The sequence below is a fragment of the Mastomys coucha genome, unplaced genomic scaffold (assembly GCF_008632895.1).
Source record: "Mastomys coucha isolate ucsf_1 unplaced genomic scaffold, UCSF_Mcou_1 pScaffold12, whole genome shotgun sequence".
Classification (NCBI taxonomy): Eukaryota; Metazoa; Chordata; class Mammalia; order Rodentia; family Muridae; genus Mastomys; species Mastomys coucha.
This window is the reverse complement of record NW_022196894.1, coordinates 89,419,052-89,436,506: the sequence shown is the minus strand read 5'-3', so window position 1 is coordinate 89,436,506 and position 17,455 is coordinate 89,419,052. Positions and strand designations below refer to the sequence as shown.

Here is a 17,455-nt window from a genome sequence, read left to right as displayed (position 1 = left end):
ACCTAGGGTGACCTGGGAGTGTGGAGTAGTGGGTGTGCTCCTCCCACCTAGGGTGACCTGGGAGTGTGAGCAGGTGAGGTGTGCTCCTCCCACCTAGGGTGACCTGGGAGTGTGAGCAGGTGAGGTGTGCTCCACCACCTAGGGTGACCTGGGGGTGTGGAGTAGTGGGTGTGCTCCTCCCACCTAGGGTGACCTGGGAGTGTGGAGTAGTGGCTGTGATCCTCCCACTTTGAAAGTGTATAGAGGAGGGAGGATCTGGAATGTATTCACTCAGCTCGTCAGTCAGTGGGTTATGGCAGCGCACCCTCAAGGACTATGCTGTGCCTGGAAACACTGCAGTAGGACCAACTATGGTGCTAAGTCACACTGACTTGATCAGACAGGTTTGTGCTGAGACACTGTGGGTGGAATAAGTTAGAACATCAATATGCACTTAGCCTAGAAAGCTGGGCAGAAGCTGAAATACGTAAGTGGGAGATGCATGCTATGTCTGTTTAGGTTCTTCTCCCCTCATAGTCCAACATGTACATGCACACAGGCACTCACACGCACACGTACACACACACACGTGCATGCACACATACACATACACATAGCTGCTGATAAAGGCCTGCTGTTGGCCATGGTTTTCATCGTCTTTATGCACTGTTGACATGCTACATAATTCCATGTCTAAAAGGCGTGTTTGTAGTTAGTTTCTGCATTTGATTTTCTCATCTTAGAGAGCAGTAACTGTTACTCAGCTACTCAATACAACTCTTTTATAGAGGTCTTTTAGGTCCACAGAGGTCCTAGCACCCAAAGTTGATTTCATGGGCATGAGAGCTATGCAGGTCGCCGGGCCTCTTGTTCAGAGGACCAATGCTTGGCTTAAGAGCTGCTATCATGAACTCTCAGAAAATCTAGTAATTTATAAAGTAGCTACCCCGCTTTTGTTTGTTTGGTTGGTTGGTTTTTGGCTTTGGTACCTGCAGATTAAAACAACAGATCTATCAGCAACTGAAGAGTCCACAGGAGAAAGTGTTGTAGTTGTGGGTGCATGCATCGTATCAGCAGCTCAGTAGAAAAATCACTGCTGTGACAGTTGTAAGTAACGACTGTCAACTTAGTGACTCTTAGTCCCTTTAAGACGTGGTTTCCTTGGTTCCCATGGCCTCCCTGCTAGGTAGATGGAGGTGCATGTAGCTTCCTCATCCATTCAGTAAATGTGAAAAGTAAGCGCACAAATGTTCTGAACATGACCTTAGGGAAGGAAGGTCAGAACCTGACAGAGGCACAGAGAGCTTCAGAGGTTGGGACATGAGCACATGCACTTCCCCTGGACAAACTCTACCCTAGGGGTCTGCACGCACTTGTCTATATTTCTGTAAAGTTTACACTTGGAAAATGAAACAGTCTAGGCAGGTGGGTCAGACCTGTATCCTACCACTCTGGAAGCCAAGGCAGTGGAACTGCTGGGGACTCAAGGCCAGTCTGAGCTACAGTGAGTTCCCAAGGCCCACTTGGGATGCAGTTTACAAAACAACGAAGAATTGTGAGATCCTTAAAGATAATTTAAGAACTTCCCAGGGTATCAACATCTTGAAATACTTCCATTTAAAAGACTGGGGAGAGCACTCAGTGGGCAAAGATTCTGCTGTCCAAGGGTGAGGGCTGGAGTCTGGAGCCCTAACACTCACAGAATGGTGTGTACAGCAGTCATCCTGAATCTCAACGCAAACTAGCTGTCTAGGCCAGGCCAATGGGATTCAAGTGAGAGACCTGGTCTCAATATATAAGATGATAAGACCTACTGAGAAGATACCCAATGCCATCCTCTGGACACACACACACACACACACACACACACACACACACCATGACACATGCAAAGGGGGGATTATAGAGGACCTGGGGGCTCAGCCGTGAAGAGCTTCTCTGGACCCTCAAAGAATACATGTGAAAAGTAAGCCAGTCGTAGCCACAGACGCTTGTAATTGCAGCACCATGGAGATAGAGCCTGGGGGAGCTACGGGGGTGTCTTAGTCAGGGTCACTATTGCTGTGATAGAAACACCATGACCAAAAACAGCTTGGGGAGGAAAGGGTTATCTGGCTTACACTTGTATATTGTAGTCCATCACTGAGGAACTCAAGCAGGGCAGGAACCTGGAGGCAGGAGCTGATGCAGAGGCCATGGAGGGATGCCCCCTACTGGCTTGCTCTCCATAGCTTGCTCAACCTGCTTTCTTATAGACCACCAGCCCAGATATGACTTCACTCACAATGGCTGGGCCCTCCCCCATCAATCACTAAGAAAATGCCCTGCAGGCTTGCCTACAACCCCATTTTACGGAAACATTTTCTTAAGGTTCTCTTCTCTCCAATGTATTCAGCACAAGGGTGCTCATTGGCCAGCTAGTCTAGATGAATTGATGAGCTCTAGGTTTGATGAGAGACCCCGTCTCAAAAAATAAGGTGGCCGGACATGATAGCTCAAACTTTTAATCCTAGATCTCATAGAGCAGAAGCAAGTGGATCTCTGTGAGTTCAAAGCCAGCCAAAGCTTATAGTGAGACCCTATCCCTCAAAATATAAATAAGATGGAGAGAAGAAGAAACAGTGTCAGCTCTGGCCTCTGAATGCGTGCACATGTGTGCATGTCCATCCGTACACAGAACTATATACCACACATGGATATTCAAACCAAAACATTTTAATTAAAAAATAAAAGGGGGTGCTGAGGAGGTGGCTCAGCAGTGAAGAGCAGTGGCTGCTTCCAGGGGACTCTGTTTTCTTCCCAGCACACACCTGGTGGCTCCTAACCATCTGTGGCTCCACTCAGAGGGCTCCTCTTTAGCCTCTTCAGGCACAAGGCACACAGCTTGTACACATGCACGTGTGCAAGCGCAACACTCATACACATAAATAAATCTAAACACATTTCATTAAAAAAATAAAAACTGGAAAGGCTTAGTAGGATTTGGACATAGCACACCCTCTAACCCCTGAGTTTGAGGTCAGCATTCATTATACAGTGGGACTTACGAAAACAAGAATGCCCCAGAAGAATCCAGACCACAATTTCTTTTTTTTTTTTAAAGATTTATTTATTTATTATATGTAAGTATACTGTAGCTGTCTTCAGATACACCAGAAGAGGGCATCAGATCTCATTATGGATGGTTGTGAGCCACCATGTGGTTGCTGGGATTTGAACTCAAGACCTTCAGAAGAGCAGTCGGCGCTCTTAACTTCTGAGCCATCTCTCCAGCCCCAGACCACAATTTCAGTGAGTGTCTTGGCTGTCCACTCTTACGGGCTTAATTCTTAAAAGCATTTGATTACCTTTGTACACTTTTAGTCTGCTTGTGTGGCCCTTGTAAGACATTTTTGTTGCTCTGTTTTAAATATACACAATATTTGTTACTGAATAGGAAATGGAAATTCTCCCCTCCCCCCTTTTTTCTTTTTTACTTTCTCTTTTTAAGATTTATTTATTTTATGTACATGACACTGTCCTTGTCTTCAGACACACCAGAAGAGGGCATCGGATCCCATTACAGATAGTTGTGAGCCACCATGTGGTTGTGGGAATTGAACTCAGGACCTGGGGAAGAGCAGCCAGTGCTCTTAACAACCCCATACCCCCTTTCTTTTTAGACAAAGTCTTACTATCTAATCCAGGCTAGCTTCAGACTTGCAGTTCTCCCTCAACTTACCAAATGCAGGATCTAGCCTGTGCCACCATACCTGAAACCTGACCCTTTAGAAAGCTCCTGTGATAGTTGGGTATTGATCCTAGTTCATCTCTGTCTACCCGTATCTCCTCTCTTTCTGTCATTTGTGAAAGCCCAGATTAGCCTTCAACTCTAGATCACCCAGCCATGGTGCTGGCATCCCAGGCAAGCAGCAGCACTTCTGATGTGCTCTTCTGATTGATTGCTGTCTGAATGTATATGCTTGAGGGTTATGTTTATAGCCCCTTTTTCCTCTGTGTCTAGATGACTTTTCCAGTTTACTTTCATTTAATAAATAGACTTCATTGTTATTATTTTTAGTTTTTAAATTTTGCTTAAATTTTTGCTTTATCTGTAGAAGTGTTTTGCCTGCATGTATTGTCTGTGTACCATGTGCACACCTAGTGCTTAAGGCCAGAAGAGGGTCTCAGATCGTTGTGGAACACCATGTGGGTGCTAGGAATTGGACCTGGGTTGCCTGAAAGAGCAGAAGTGCTCCTAACCACTAGCTCTAGCGCTCAAGACTTTTTTTTTTTTTAAACTTGTATCTTTTTTTGTTTGCATAGGTAACCATGAAAGGCTTGTATTTTCAACAGAGTTCTACAAATGAAGAAGTAACATTTGTATTTCAAGAAAAGGTAAGAATAATTATTACTTGAGATAACATATTTTCTTTCCATACGTAGTTGCCTTTGCTTGGTTTTGGTTACTAAGAGAAAATGCTCAGGCAGAAGAAACTTGAGGGAGAAAGTGCTTATCTCTCAGTCCCAAGCTGAAGTCGCAGCCGCTGAGGCACGAGGCGGCTTGTCACATGGCATTCAGGGAGATGAGTGCAGCTGCTGCCCAGCTCTGTCACACACAGGACCCGGCCGTGGAATGGCTCCATGTGCTGTGAGTGAGGCTTTCCATCTCACTAAATGCCATCAAGACCACTGCCCACAGGCTTGCTCCCCTGAGCGGCCCTGGCTTCCAGGCCATAAGAGCACTAACCATCAGAGTAGTGTGTGTGTGTGTGTGTGTGTTTGTGTGTGTGTGTGTGTGTGTGTGTGTGTGTGTGTGTGTGAATATACGTGTGGGGCTTGTGAGTGTGTACGTGCATCTATGTGTGTGTGTCTTGTGAGTGTATGTGTCTTATGAGTGTATATGTGTGTGTCTGTGTGTGCATGAAAGACACAGAGTCTTCTATAATTCCCCCTTTTTCATGAGATGTGATATGTATACATGTATGTGAAAGACAGAGAGAGGAAGGGAGAGAGAGAGAAAGGGGGGAGGGAGGGAGAGAGAGATGGGCAGTGCATATTCCATGACACACATGTAGAGGTCAGAGGACATGTCTGAAGCTGGTTCTCTTCTTTTACCTTTACATTGGTGCCAGGAACCAAACTCAGATTGCCAGGCTTGTGGGACAGCACCTTCACCTGCCTTTACCACGGCCCCAAACTCACTTTTAAATGTGTTTATTAGTCAAGTGGAATGAAATGAGCAAGAGCTGAAGCCACCTTCCCCTATTATTCCCCTTGACTTTTTGTGACAATGGTGGTTCGAGTTGTAGTGTGACTGGAGTCTTTTTTTTAAAGATTTATTTATGTATTTTATGCATATGAGTACACTGTAGCTGTACAGATAGATGTGAGCCTTCATCTGGTTGTTGGGAATTGACTTTAGGACCTCTGCTTGCTCCGGTCAACCCCACTAGCTCTGGCCCAAAGATTTATTTATTATTATAAATAAGTACATTGTAGCTGTCTTCAGACATACCAGAAGAGCACGTCAGATCTCATTACGGGTGGTTGTGAGCCACCATCTGGTTGCTGGGATTTGAACTCAGGACCTTCGGAAGAACAGTCGGCGCTCTTACCCGCTGAGCCAGGGCTGTAGTTTTAAAGGAGCTGCTGCAGGGCTGAGGACTCAAGTTTGGTTCCCAGCACCCATGACAGGTGGCTCACAATTACCCAGAAGTCCAGTTCCAGAGGATCTGGCGCCCTCTCTGGCCTCCATGGGCACTGCACTCATGTACACAAACTACAATCACATATACACATAATTTTAAATTAAGTGCTTTTTATTTTATTATTTTATTTTTTTGGTTTTTTGAGACAGGGTTTCTCTGTGTGGCCCTGGCTGTCCTGGAACTCACTCTGTAGACCAGGCTGGCCTCGAACTCAGAAATCTGCCTGTCTCTGCCTCCCAAGTGCTAGGATTAAAGGCTTGCGCCACCACTGCCTGGCAATAAAGTGCTTTTTAAAAGGAGTTGCTGAATTGGTTATGCTGTGAAAAGTACCAGGAAGGCAGAGCAAGCTCCAAGCCTACCTGGTACACAATGGACCCAGGTAAAGGGATGGAGCTCAGTAGCACACTCTTATGGAGCATCCACAGATCCTCGGCCACCACTCACTGTGAGCACTATGCAGAAGCAAGTTTTCAGACATAATAGGAAATGTCTGTAGTATTAAATTGGAGAGAAAAGCCTTATTTTCTACATGAATTTAGGAGCTTCCTAAACTTACCTTTCTCATTAAGCTTTGAGTGACTTAGTGCTGATTGTTAGAAAGGTCTGCATCAAGCCAGATCATCTCTCTGTGGGTTTCAGGACGAAAGCAGATACTGCAGATCTAAGCTTCAGTCTGCTAACCTCCAGCCACCATTAGAAAAAGAACCTAAGGCTTGGCTGCATCCCAGTAAAACTCATCTCTAGGTATAATTAACAAATTCATCAATATTAATGCCTTCATCTGTATCACTAAACAGAAAATTCGAGATTTAGTATAAGTGCTCCCAGGATGCTTTGTGTGGCAAATAAAACACAGTGATCCCCATGATGGTTCATGGAGCTGTGTACAGGGTCTGTCCTCATGTCACTCAGGGTCTGGAGTATAGATGCCCAGCAGAAGTGATGCTGTATTTAATCATTTAGTCAGATGACACTGAATGCTTCAGTTTTGCCTTGGTTGCCTTACTGAAATTTCAAATTTCAGTAAAAGCTGTTTGTTGTATGTGAACTGTAAAGATTTGACAGCTTGAAGTATTTAAGTTAAAATACAGTGTCTGCCCTTTGGGTTTATGAAGCAGTGTCTGGGCTGGTGTTTGAATGCTTCTAAAATAAAAATATGAATGTTTTAAAAATGACAATGCCTAGTTTTTCTTTGTCCTTTTCTTATCATATACTATTAGGTGCTTCTTTGTACCTTTAAACTTAGGATGCTCGTGAGACTTGGCATTAGTCTTACATTTTCAGTTCTATGTGGACATTTTCACAAGGTGAACGAATGTTCTCACAGGATATATAACACAAGCTTCTGTTATTTGGTTCTAGGAAAATGTTCCTGTCACAGAGGATAACTTTGTGAGAGTTCAAGTTAAAGCTTGTGCCCTGAGCCACATAAACACAAAGGTACTGGTGCCGAAGGGGGACCAGGGTGTCCAAGTGTAGTTAGTATCTAATAGTAACTGAATGCACAATGCCAAGAAATTACTTCTTAGAAAAACTGAACTTGAAACTCAAATATTTTTATATTGAGGTAAGTGGACTGATTTGTGTTTTATATCATTATGTGGAAATATTTTATAAAATTTATTTTGGAGAAGTCTGAAAACTTCTACTATTAAGTCCTATAGGTCAAGGAAGAAATTACCTTCATAAATACAATAAAAATAGAAAGTAGGAACAGTTATTGGCCACTGAACTGTATGCATTTCTTGCTAAGATTTTTAGCTATGATCTGTATTCTTGTTACTCTCTGTCTCACAAACACTTGTCTCCAGTCTCGTATCACCCACAGTTATCTTTATTTTGGCCATAAAACCTGTGTCTTTGGTGCAGGCGTGCTGGCACATACCTTTAAACCCAGTACCCAGGAAGCGCCAGCTTCTGAGAGTCTGAGGCAGTTCTAGTCTACACAGCAAGTTCCAAGTAAGGAAGGGCCACACGGTGAGACCTTGTCTTAAAAAAATAAGTAAACAGTTAATAAAGATAAGTGAATAAATGTGCCACAGTTAATAATGACAGATAGTTAAATGAATCGTGATAAGTTTTCTCAGGTTTTGTTGTCAGACAAGATCTCACTATGTAGCCCAGGGTGACCCTAAACTCATGGCCCTCCTGCCTCGGCTTCCCAGGTACTGGGATTATAGGTGTGTATAACCCCCACATCAGACTTTTCTCCTGTTTTTGTTTTAGGGAACTTGTTGTTTGTTTGATTGTGGGTCTTGTTTGGTCTTTTGACCTGAACCACTGACATTTATTTTAACCCATGTTTTGACCAGTACATGCCTGAGATTACTGTGTAAGCATGGTTGTCTCTAGCCCATCCTTCAGGGTTCAGATGACGTCCTGGCTGTGTCATCATGCCTTTCTTCTGTGTGTGCTGCTCCTGGTATCTCGTCATCCTAGGTCCCCAGTCCTGACAGTTAGGAATCTACCACACAACTTCACTTACGGCTAATTGCCTTTGTAAAGTCCTTTTCCATGCCAGTCACACTGGGCATGAGGGTCAGTCAGTGTGGGAAGAGCCAATTCAGGCTGCAGCAGTAAGGAATGCAGACAAGAAACTGATTTGGGCACACTTTTTTTTTTTTTTTTAAAGATTAATTTATTATTATAAATGAGTGCACTGTAGCTGTCTTCAGACGCACCAGAAAGGGGCGTCAGATTTCATTACAGGTGGTTGTGAGCCACCATGTGGTTGCTGGGATTTGAACTCATGACCTTCCGAAGAGCAGTTGGTGCTCTTACCCACTGAGCCATCTCTCCAGCCCAGGGCACACTTTTTTAAAAAAAAGATTATTTATTTATTTTATACGTATGAATACACTGTAGCTGTACAGATGGCCATGAGCCATCATGTGGCTGCTGGGAATTGAACTCAGGACTTCTGCTCACTCCAGCCCCACTCTCTCCAGAGTAATACATTGTAGCTGTCTTCAGACGCACCAGAAGAGGGCATCAGATCTCATTATGGGTGGCTGTGAGCCACCATGTGGTTGCTGGGACCCGATCTCAGGACCTCTGGAAGAGCAGTCAGTGCTCTTACCCGCTGAGCCATTTCTCCGGCCCCCTGGGCACACATTTTATATGTCCATGACTACAGCTGGGGAAATGGCTAACGTGTGTCTACCTAGGAGGGATGCTGTCCATCACGGCTACGATCGAACCTTATAGGACCTGCACAGATTCCAGGCTGTGATATCGATGATGGAACCTGGACCTTATGAATGGCACTCTGCCACTAACAAAAAGAAATGACAAACAGCAGTTGAATGTACTATTACATGCTGCTAAGCAGGATGTCTTTTTGAAGACAGTATATTAATATAGGAAAATATGCAGGCACACAACACATTATACACACCACACACACCACCACTTACTACATACTCAAATACCACACACATACCACGTGTACATACACACACACACACACACACAAGAGAGAGAGAGAGAGAGAGAGAGAGAGAGAGAGAGAGAGAGAGAGAGAGAGAGAGAATAGAATCCCCAGTATTTCCATAAGGAAGTCATATGAATGTCCTAAGAAAAGTGTGAAGTTCCACATTAAAAGAGAAACGTCTTGAAAGTCAGTGTATATAAGGGCTTCTCTTTTGTTTTGTTTAATTGATTTTTAATTGAAAAATGATGGTGGGCTGGAGAGCTGGCTTAGCAATCAAGAGTTTTTGTTGTCCTTGTAGAGCACCTAGATTTAGTTCCCAGCACGCACATGGCAGCTTACAACCATCTGTAACTTCAGTTCCAAGACATCCAACCCAGTCCCTGACCTCTGTAGGCACCAGGCACTCATGTGGTGCTTTTACATACGTACACGTAGCCAAAACATTCATACACATAAAATAAAAATAAATAAATCTTTAAAAAAAAACCAAACAGACAAACCCAAAACCTCTGTACTTACCATAAGTCGGAATCATCTCAGTTTCCCATGACTCCCCAGCACTCCTGCCTTAAGCTCTCTAACCTGGGACTGAGGAAAGCAATGGTGGCTGCTTTTCTTTAAGACGGAATCTCAGACTGGCCTTAGCAGAAGATCCTGACACCCTTGCCCCACCTCGGGGGTGCAGGCTTGTACAACTCAGCCTTCCTGAGCTGGGACTTGGGGCTTCCTACAGGCTAGGCAAGGCTAGCCCAAAGCAGGTGATCCTTAGAGGGTGTGAGAAGGCCACATCCCTGTCAGCAGTGCTCCGTCTGCTCTCCCTCACCTTACTTGAATGGTAAGGTGACTGGGAAACCATGCTTGGCCACCTGAGATTGTCTGTGGACAAAATTTCACTTCATCTTGACAGAGCAAATGTTAAGGATGTCCTGGTGATTGACTGGTAACAGCCTGGACTTGGTTCTGTGTCACAGGCCTCAGCAGCTTACGGTTCCCACTCTGGAGCAGGGGAGTTTGTGACAGTTCTTGTAATTTTCATTATTTATTGTCATTCTGAAAGTGAATCATATTTGCTATTCTGTAGCTTGAGTATTTGTTGTCCCACCTTCTCATATGTCAGAGATGGGTTTTTGTTGTCGTTTTGGTTTCTGATCCACTCTGTAGCCCAGGTCGGCCATGAGAGCTCACTGTTGCTCAGACTAGCCTCCAACTTAAGATTTCCTGCCTCTGCCTCCAGTATGCTGCTGCTAAGGTGACTGATGGGATTATAGTATTGTGTTACCATGTAAATCCAGACTCTATTCTTGACAATAATATGATGACACATTGTCATGATTTAGCTTCTGGCAGAAATGAAGATGGAAAAGGATTTCTTCCCTGTTGGAAGAGAAGTTGCTGGAATTGTATTAGAGGGTAAGTATTATCTGTATTCTCTATATAAAAGGAATTGAGGCGAGGCACTGGTGGGCACGCCTTTACCCAGCACACTAGAGGCAGAGGCAGAGGTGGGCGGAATTCTGTGAGTCCAAGGTCAGCCTGGCCTTCCAAGAGAGTTCCAGGGCTACAGAGAAACCCTGTCTCAGAAAAAAAAAAAGAAAGAAACAAAAGAAGAAAGAAAGAAGTTTAATAATAGCTAATAAAGTTACCAACACATAAACAATATGTTTTATAAAATAAATTTATTAAAAATCACTTTTAAAAGTTGAAACTAGGATTGAGTTTATGATTGAAGAACTTTATACTTCAGTAAGAATTTAGGTTTTTGACTCAAATGTAATTGTTTTGAATTTTTATGTGTACACTGAAGCTGTACAGCTCCGGCCCGCTCGCTCCGGCCCCGCTCGCTCCAGCGTAATTCACTGTAGCTGTCTTCAGACTCACCAGAAGAGGGCATCAGATCTCATTACGGGTGGTTATGAGTCACCATGTGGTTGCTGGGATCTGAACTCAGGAAGAGCAGTCAGTGCTCCTACCCGCTGAGCCATCTCGCCAGCCCCATTGTTTTGAATTTTTGTGATGTGGCACCTGAATCCCAGAGCCTGGCTTTCTTTTGAGCTTTTATAATGATCTGCTTATTTGTATGTTTGTGTTTTTCTTATTGGTAAGTTTCAAGGACAGGTGTTGTCTTATTAAATGTGGAATGGGTAAGCAACAGATGAATTTAATGATCATCTAATTACACTTTTTACTACAATCTGACCAGATTAAAGGAGGCTACGATTGCTTAGATAAGTAAAAGTATCATCCGTGTTTAAGTAAAATTACAATTAAAATTCAAATATAGTCCACCCTATAGACTTATTCCAAAGCTCACATTGATTCCTATGTGAGCTGAGTGGACGAATGCTGGTTATGAGTGCCTCCTACTGAGTGATCTAGCCCTACTCAGAAACACTCAGGCTTCTTATTCTATACATTAAAATCATTATTTCAGATGCTCAGGCTTCTTATTCTATTATTAAAATCATTATTTACTTTAAAAATACTGCGGGGTGATCAAAACAAACTCATTGGTTATTTCTCATCAGAAATGGCAATTCTGACTTTTGGATATCCAGATTAAACTGCTTTATTTTTACATCCTTCATTTAAAGCAAACTGAAAACTTCATTTAATGCAGTTGCTGATGATTATGTACATTTTGGTCTAAAGTTAACTGATACAAGTAACTTGGACTTGTTTGTAAACATTATGGAAAGGATGATGTTTGGGGTTAAGTAAGTAGCTTGGTGGTAAAGCGCTTGCCTAGCATGCACAGGCCGTGGGTTCAGTCCTGAGAACGGGCAGAAAAAAAGGAGCATTATTCCTCAAATATAGGAGAACAAAAGAATGTATGAACACAGATGTGTTCTCAGAAAGACACAAACAGGAGGGTAGACCAGAGCCAGCCAGACTCTTGGTGAGCAGTGCAAATGAGATTACTAGATTACTGTTAAAGGGAGTGGCAGACCAGTCCCTAGGAAGAGGACTGGTAGGGGCAGAGACCAACATGAATCATGTCACAAAGTCCATAAGCTAGACAGTGATGACAGAAGAGGGACTGAGGGAAGCAGGAGTGAGGAAAGGAAGTCAGCAGGAGTTGATAAGCAATTGGCCTCAGGGAGATTGGAAAAGGTTTATGAATAAGGTATATGACATAACCAGGTGAGCTCACACTGTTGAGTTCAAGAAAGGTAATGACCTGTCCTGTGGAATCGCTAGTAAGCAGTTGCCTGAGCTGATTCTGGAGGATGAGCACTCTATGCAGGAGAGGATTCCATAGGAGAGTTGTCCATATGTATACTTCAAAACCAGTCAGAGTTGACGAGCTAATGAGGCAGTAGAAACAGAGGAACCTTTTGGAACAGCAGAGATTGAGGGATGGTGAAATCAGGAGAAGTGTGAAAGGAGTGAGGAAAAGCAAGCATGTGATCCCAGGAGACAGGAGGAAAAGTGGAGTGGGTTGGGAGCCAGGAGAAGTGGAGGTGACAGCGCAGGACGGGTCCCCAGAGGAAGCAAGCAAGACGGGATGTGGGCTTAAACACTAGCTTGGTACCAAACAATGAATAATTCTGGGGCCATTTTGCTTCAGTTTCCTTGTCTGTAGACTAGAAGAATAATACCATATGTAATAAGGCATGCTATAAGGTATAGTGTAAGGCATACTATAAGACATGATATAAGACATACTATATTATAAAGTTTATAGGAGGGTTCTGAGCCCAAAGTATTCAACAACACTGAAGTGTTTTCTTCCTATTTCATCTCATAGCTCTTAGAACAAAAATACTCAAATGAGTTGACTGTTGGCAGAGGAGTGTGTGTGTGTATTACCGTGTAAGTGTGTGTGTATGTGTGTGTACACTATGTCCATGCACACGCACACACACACACATTTAGGGCTGGACAAAGGAAGAGTATCATATGGCGAGAGTCCACAGCTCCAAGAACTAGGTCAGAGAGATGGCTCAGCCAGTGAAAGCACTTTGCTACATAACCCTGACAGCCTGGGTCCATTCTCTCGTTGCACAAACGTTGTCCTCTGACCTCCATACAATTGCCATGCAATGGATTCTTGTACAAAACAATAATGATAGAATAGTAATAAACTTTAAAAAGAAAGTTCCAGAAACTTCTGGGTACCAATCAGAATTTACTTACCAAGTCAGAGTAATTTTTTATATTATTTTTTAACTAATAAAAATGTTTTTAATATGTATATGAGTAGGTGCCTGCATGTGTGTATTGTGCACCTGTAGAAAACAGAGAAGGCATCAGATCCCCTGAAACTTAAGCTACCACATGGGTGCAGGAACAGCAAGTGCTCTTAACTACTGAGCCATCTCCCTAACCTTGTCAAGGTCATGTGAGTCATTGGATTCTGCCCGTGTAGCTGAAAGCCCCCACTCAGATGATGGCAGATGTGCCCAGTACAAGGTGTGTGTGTGTTAGGGGTTGGGGGTTGAGAGCAGCCGTCAGAAGCTCACAGAGATGATTTCTCTTTGCACCTGTCTCCTGAAAGTTAGCCACATTGGCAGTGACCCAGAACCAGATTTCCCCATAGTGTCAACACCTGCGGGCTTCAGATTTTCTAAAGAAAGAAGACTTGACGTGTTCTACCCTATGCAACTCATAGATCATCCTATACCCCACATGTTCTTGGCCCTTCGATTGAGTGAATTTTTACAACCCTGAAAATTATTTCATTTAATTTTTTTTTTAGTTGGCTGTTTTTTGGAGGACAGGATCTCATGTAGCCCAGGCTGGCCTTTGATTTGATATGGAGCCAAGGATGACTCTGACCTCTTGAGCCTCATGACTCTACGTCCTAAGTGCTGGTATTCCAGGCATTGCCTGCTATAGTTGGCTTTTCTATTTGCTTTCATAGTCAAATAAAAATTAAATGTAGGGAGCTAGCAAGATGGCTCAGCACTTGAGAGCACTGGTTGCTCTTTCAGAAGACCCAACTTTGATTCTTCCCAGCACCCACAGGGTGCCTCACAACTGTCTGTAACACAAGTATCAGAGAATCCAATGCCCTCTTTGGCTTCCATGGGAACCAAACACACACATTATACACAGATATACATGTGGCCAGAACACCCGTACACATAATAAAATAAACAAATAATTCAATATAGTCTTGTGATGTTGATGCTTCCTTATTTCTGCTCTTTAGTTGGCAGGAAGGTATCGTTCTTTCAGCCAGATGATGAAGTGGTCGGTAAGTCATGGTTCCCAAGTCCTCACAACTCTGTTGTCAGCCATCTTTCTTCTGTGTAAATAGTAATGCTCACTGTGACCTCACTTCAGATAAAAACACTGTCTTTGGCTGGAAGTGTAGTACATTCAATCCTAGCATCCCAAAAGTAAAAATATTTTCCTGGCTTTTGAAATTTGTCCTCAAGTATCGGCTACTGAAGAAAATGGAGAGCTTGCCCTCAGCAGAGCACTTCAGGCTTGCTGCCACTGGCTGTTGGGCAGTCACAGACAAAAGCCAGCCAGAGTATGTCTTCCCTCCATGTTCTGCTCTCCGACCTAGTCCCTACTGCCTGGTCAGACTGAAGTGTCTAGAAAAAGTCAGAGGCCTATACTTGTTATAAGATTGTTGATGGAGTGAGCTCTCTGCTCTTCTTGTAAAACTAAAAAATGAGCTTGAAGCAATTTGTAATTCTTAAATCCATAATCACTATAAACGTGTAATCACTGTAAACATGCTTGTGTCCTAGACAGTCATGCAGCTACATGTGAACTCCACTTTCATAACTGTCTGAGTATTCCTCATCTTCATAGAAGGCACCCTCCAAGCCTTGGCAAAGTCTGTTAAAGATCAGATGTGTGAGAAAGCATGTCTTCAGCTTTCACAGGGCCTCTGACTTGCATTTTCATGAAGAACTGATGATTGTATTCTTATTTATCCAAGAAGTCAGTAATACTCTGTATTGCCTATGTTTCTTTTTGTAAGAGAGCAGACTTAGAACTTGAGTAGCCTCGAGAAAAGCGGGGTTCTGTTCAGGGCACATCCTGGGAAACCACACGGGGGAAACTGGCCTCAAGGACCCCGGCACTCCAGCTCGGCTACGTGACAGTGGCCATCTTTACATCAACTCCACTGCACAGAGGCTACATGAACATATCTCATAGGGAATGAGTTCATTGAGAGAATTTTCCCCTTAAGCTTCTTGTTTTAATTTTTAGGAATTTTGCCTTTGGATTCAGAAGACCCTGGACTCTGTGAAGTTATTCGAGTGCATGAGCATTACCTGGGTATGTTAACAGTCTGTCGTTCAGAACTGAATAGGTCCTGTTCCACTGGGAGCAGTGGGACTTTTCCTTAGCTATGTCAATACTTCTGGCTTATGTTATTTATAAATTAATGCTTAGATTAAGCGTTATTAACATTGCTTGTGGCTGTGAAATTATTCATATCAGAATTTGTAAATGTCTTGCTCTTGGCTTATCTTTGTGTGTGTGTGTGCGTGTGTGTGCGTGTGTGTGTGTGTGTGTGTGTGTGTGTGTGTGTGTTGTTAGAGATAAAACTTAGGACTTTCAGCCTGCTAAGCAAGAACTATATCATTGAACTCTTTGTTACTAACTAAAACAAACAAACAAAAAGTACACAATTTAGATAGTATTTGTCAAAGCTGAGGCAGAAAAAAATTTAAAAAGCTTATATTTGGTTTTTGTTGCTAATAGAGTTTGATCAGTATTCAGTTTTATTTTTCACGAGAAATTACATTTTGACCATTTCCTAAATGCATATACATGTCCTGAAAATACTGAAAAGATACTTCATCTCCTGTGCAACTGGAGGAAATAAAGAACATTTAGGAACTAGGGCTAATAGGTGGCCCCTCTTGCTGTAGAAGCTGACGCCGTAAAATGAGACAGCAGCAGCTGGAGAGGCAGCTCGAGCAGTGAAGAACCTACTCCACAACCCTGAGGACTTGTTCTAGAACCCCAGAAGCCACAGAAAAATCCAGGGGCCTCAGTGCGAGGACAGCAGGGACAGGAGGATCCTCAAGGCTTGCGGGCCAGGCATCCTAACCAACTGAGGGCACCAAGTTTGATGAGAGATCTTATTTCAAAAAGTAGGATTGTGAATGGTTGAGGAAGACACCTCACATGTAACTGTGGTTTCCACATGTGCATGTGCATGTATATGTATATCCAAATACACATGAGCACATACATACAACCAAATGGCTTTAAAGAAAAAAAAAAAAAAAAACAGCAACAAGACAAAGCCTGATAGGCAGGGGTGAGTGCTTTAAGGCCCTGGGGACGAAGCCCCGAGCCTCCTGCTTGCTGAGCATGTGCTCTGCCATCGACTGCACCCCAGTCCAGCTCTGAAGAATTGTAGATCAGAAGGAAATGAACACATTGAGCCTAGGTATAAAGTTTAAGTTCCAAATGATATTTCTTCCCTGTTTTTATGTATAAGTCAGGAAGGTGGATTATAGTCCAGAAGTGTCTGAAGTCTATGGAGTAAACAATTGCGGAGAGTCTGAGGAGGGAGCTGGGATTCAATGTTTCCTTAGGGGTCCTCTAATCTAGCTGTGGTAGAACATGGCTGTGTTCCTAGCACTTAGGCCAGAGACAGAGGATCTAGAGTTCAAGGCCTGGGCTATAAAGCGAGGACCTATCTCAGAACAGTCTACATCCTCTAAGAGTGACCACCACTGGGACTAGAGAGCGGCTTGGTGCTGAAGAGACTTGCGTCTCTTCCAGAGCGCCTGAGTTCAGTTCCCAGTACCCACATGGTGGCTCACAACCATCTGTGATTCAGCTTCAGGGGACCTGACACCTCCTCTGACTTCCATGGACATGCACACATATGGCCTGCAGTACACATGTCTGTACACATGGACACATCCATATGAAAAATCTTTAAAATATTAGCAAGTGACCACCAAAGTTATGACCCCTAAGTGATCAGTGAAAGAAGGAAAAACAAAATGCATTTCTTCTGCAGTGTACTCAGCATGGATCACCCCTAAGGTGACCTCAGAATGCAGGAATTTCTCCTCATAGCAGTTACTTCTGCCCTGGACACACCAGGCATGCTTTCTTCCTAAGTCTCTTTAACTCTGGTACAGTCCACCTGGAGACAGCAGGGGTGCCGCAGCCTGAGGGTGCAGTCCCACAAAAGTGCCATCATTTGTGGCATGGTCACTTGTGTGGGCCTTCGGGACTTTGGTAAGACTTGGGCTTGTTTGGTTGTAAGGATGGTGAAGTGAGCTGAGGGTAGGGCTGCAGAGAGATGCTTACTGGTAAAAGTGCTATGCTTTAGGAGCACTATTGTGGCCGGCTGTGGTGGCGCACGCCTTTAATCCCAGCACTTGGGAGGCAGAGGCAGGTGGATTCCTGAGTTCGA

General features: G+C 43.6%; 1 protein-coding gene across 5 annotated transcripts in view; it reads left to right on the top strand.

The window, feature by feature from the left end:
• The window catches only part of Cryzl1 (crystallin zeta like 1), a 39,895-nt gene that overhangs the window by 7,920 nt on the left and 14,520 nt on the right, over positions 1-17,455 (top strand). For all 5 annotated transcript variants that reach the window (XM_031364413.1, XM_031364415.1, XM_031364416.1 and 2 more), the window contains exons 2-6: positions 4,285-4,356; positions 7,032-7,109; positions 10,440-10,512; positions 14,258-14,302; positions 15,277-15,345. In XM_031364413.1, coding sequence (XP_031220273.1) covers positions 4,291-4,356; positions 7,032-7,109; positions 10,440-10,512; positions 14,258-14,302; positions 15,277-15,345 — 331 coding nt within the window. In that variant the 5' untranslated portion in view covers positions 4,285-4,290. The remainder of the gene's footprint in view (positions 1-4,284; positions 4,357-7,031; positions 7,110-10,439; positions 10,513-14,257; positions 14,303-15,276; positions 15,346-17,455) is intronic.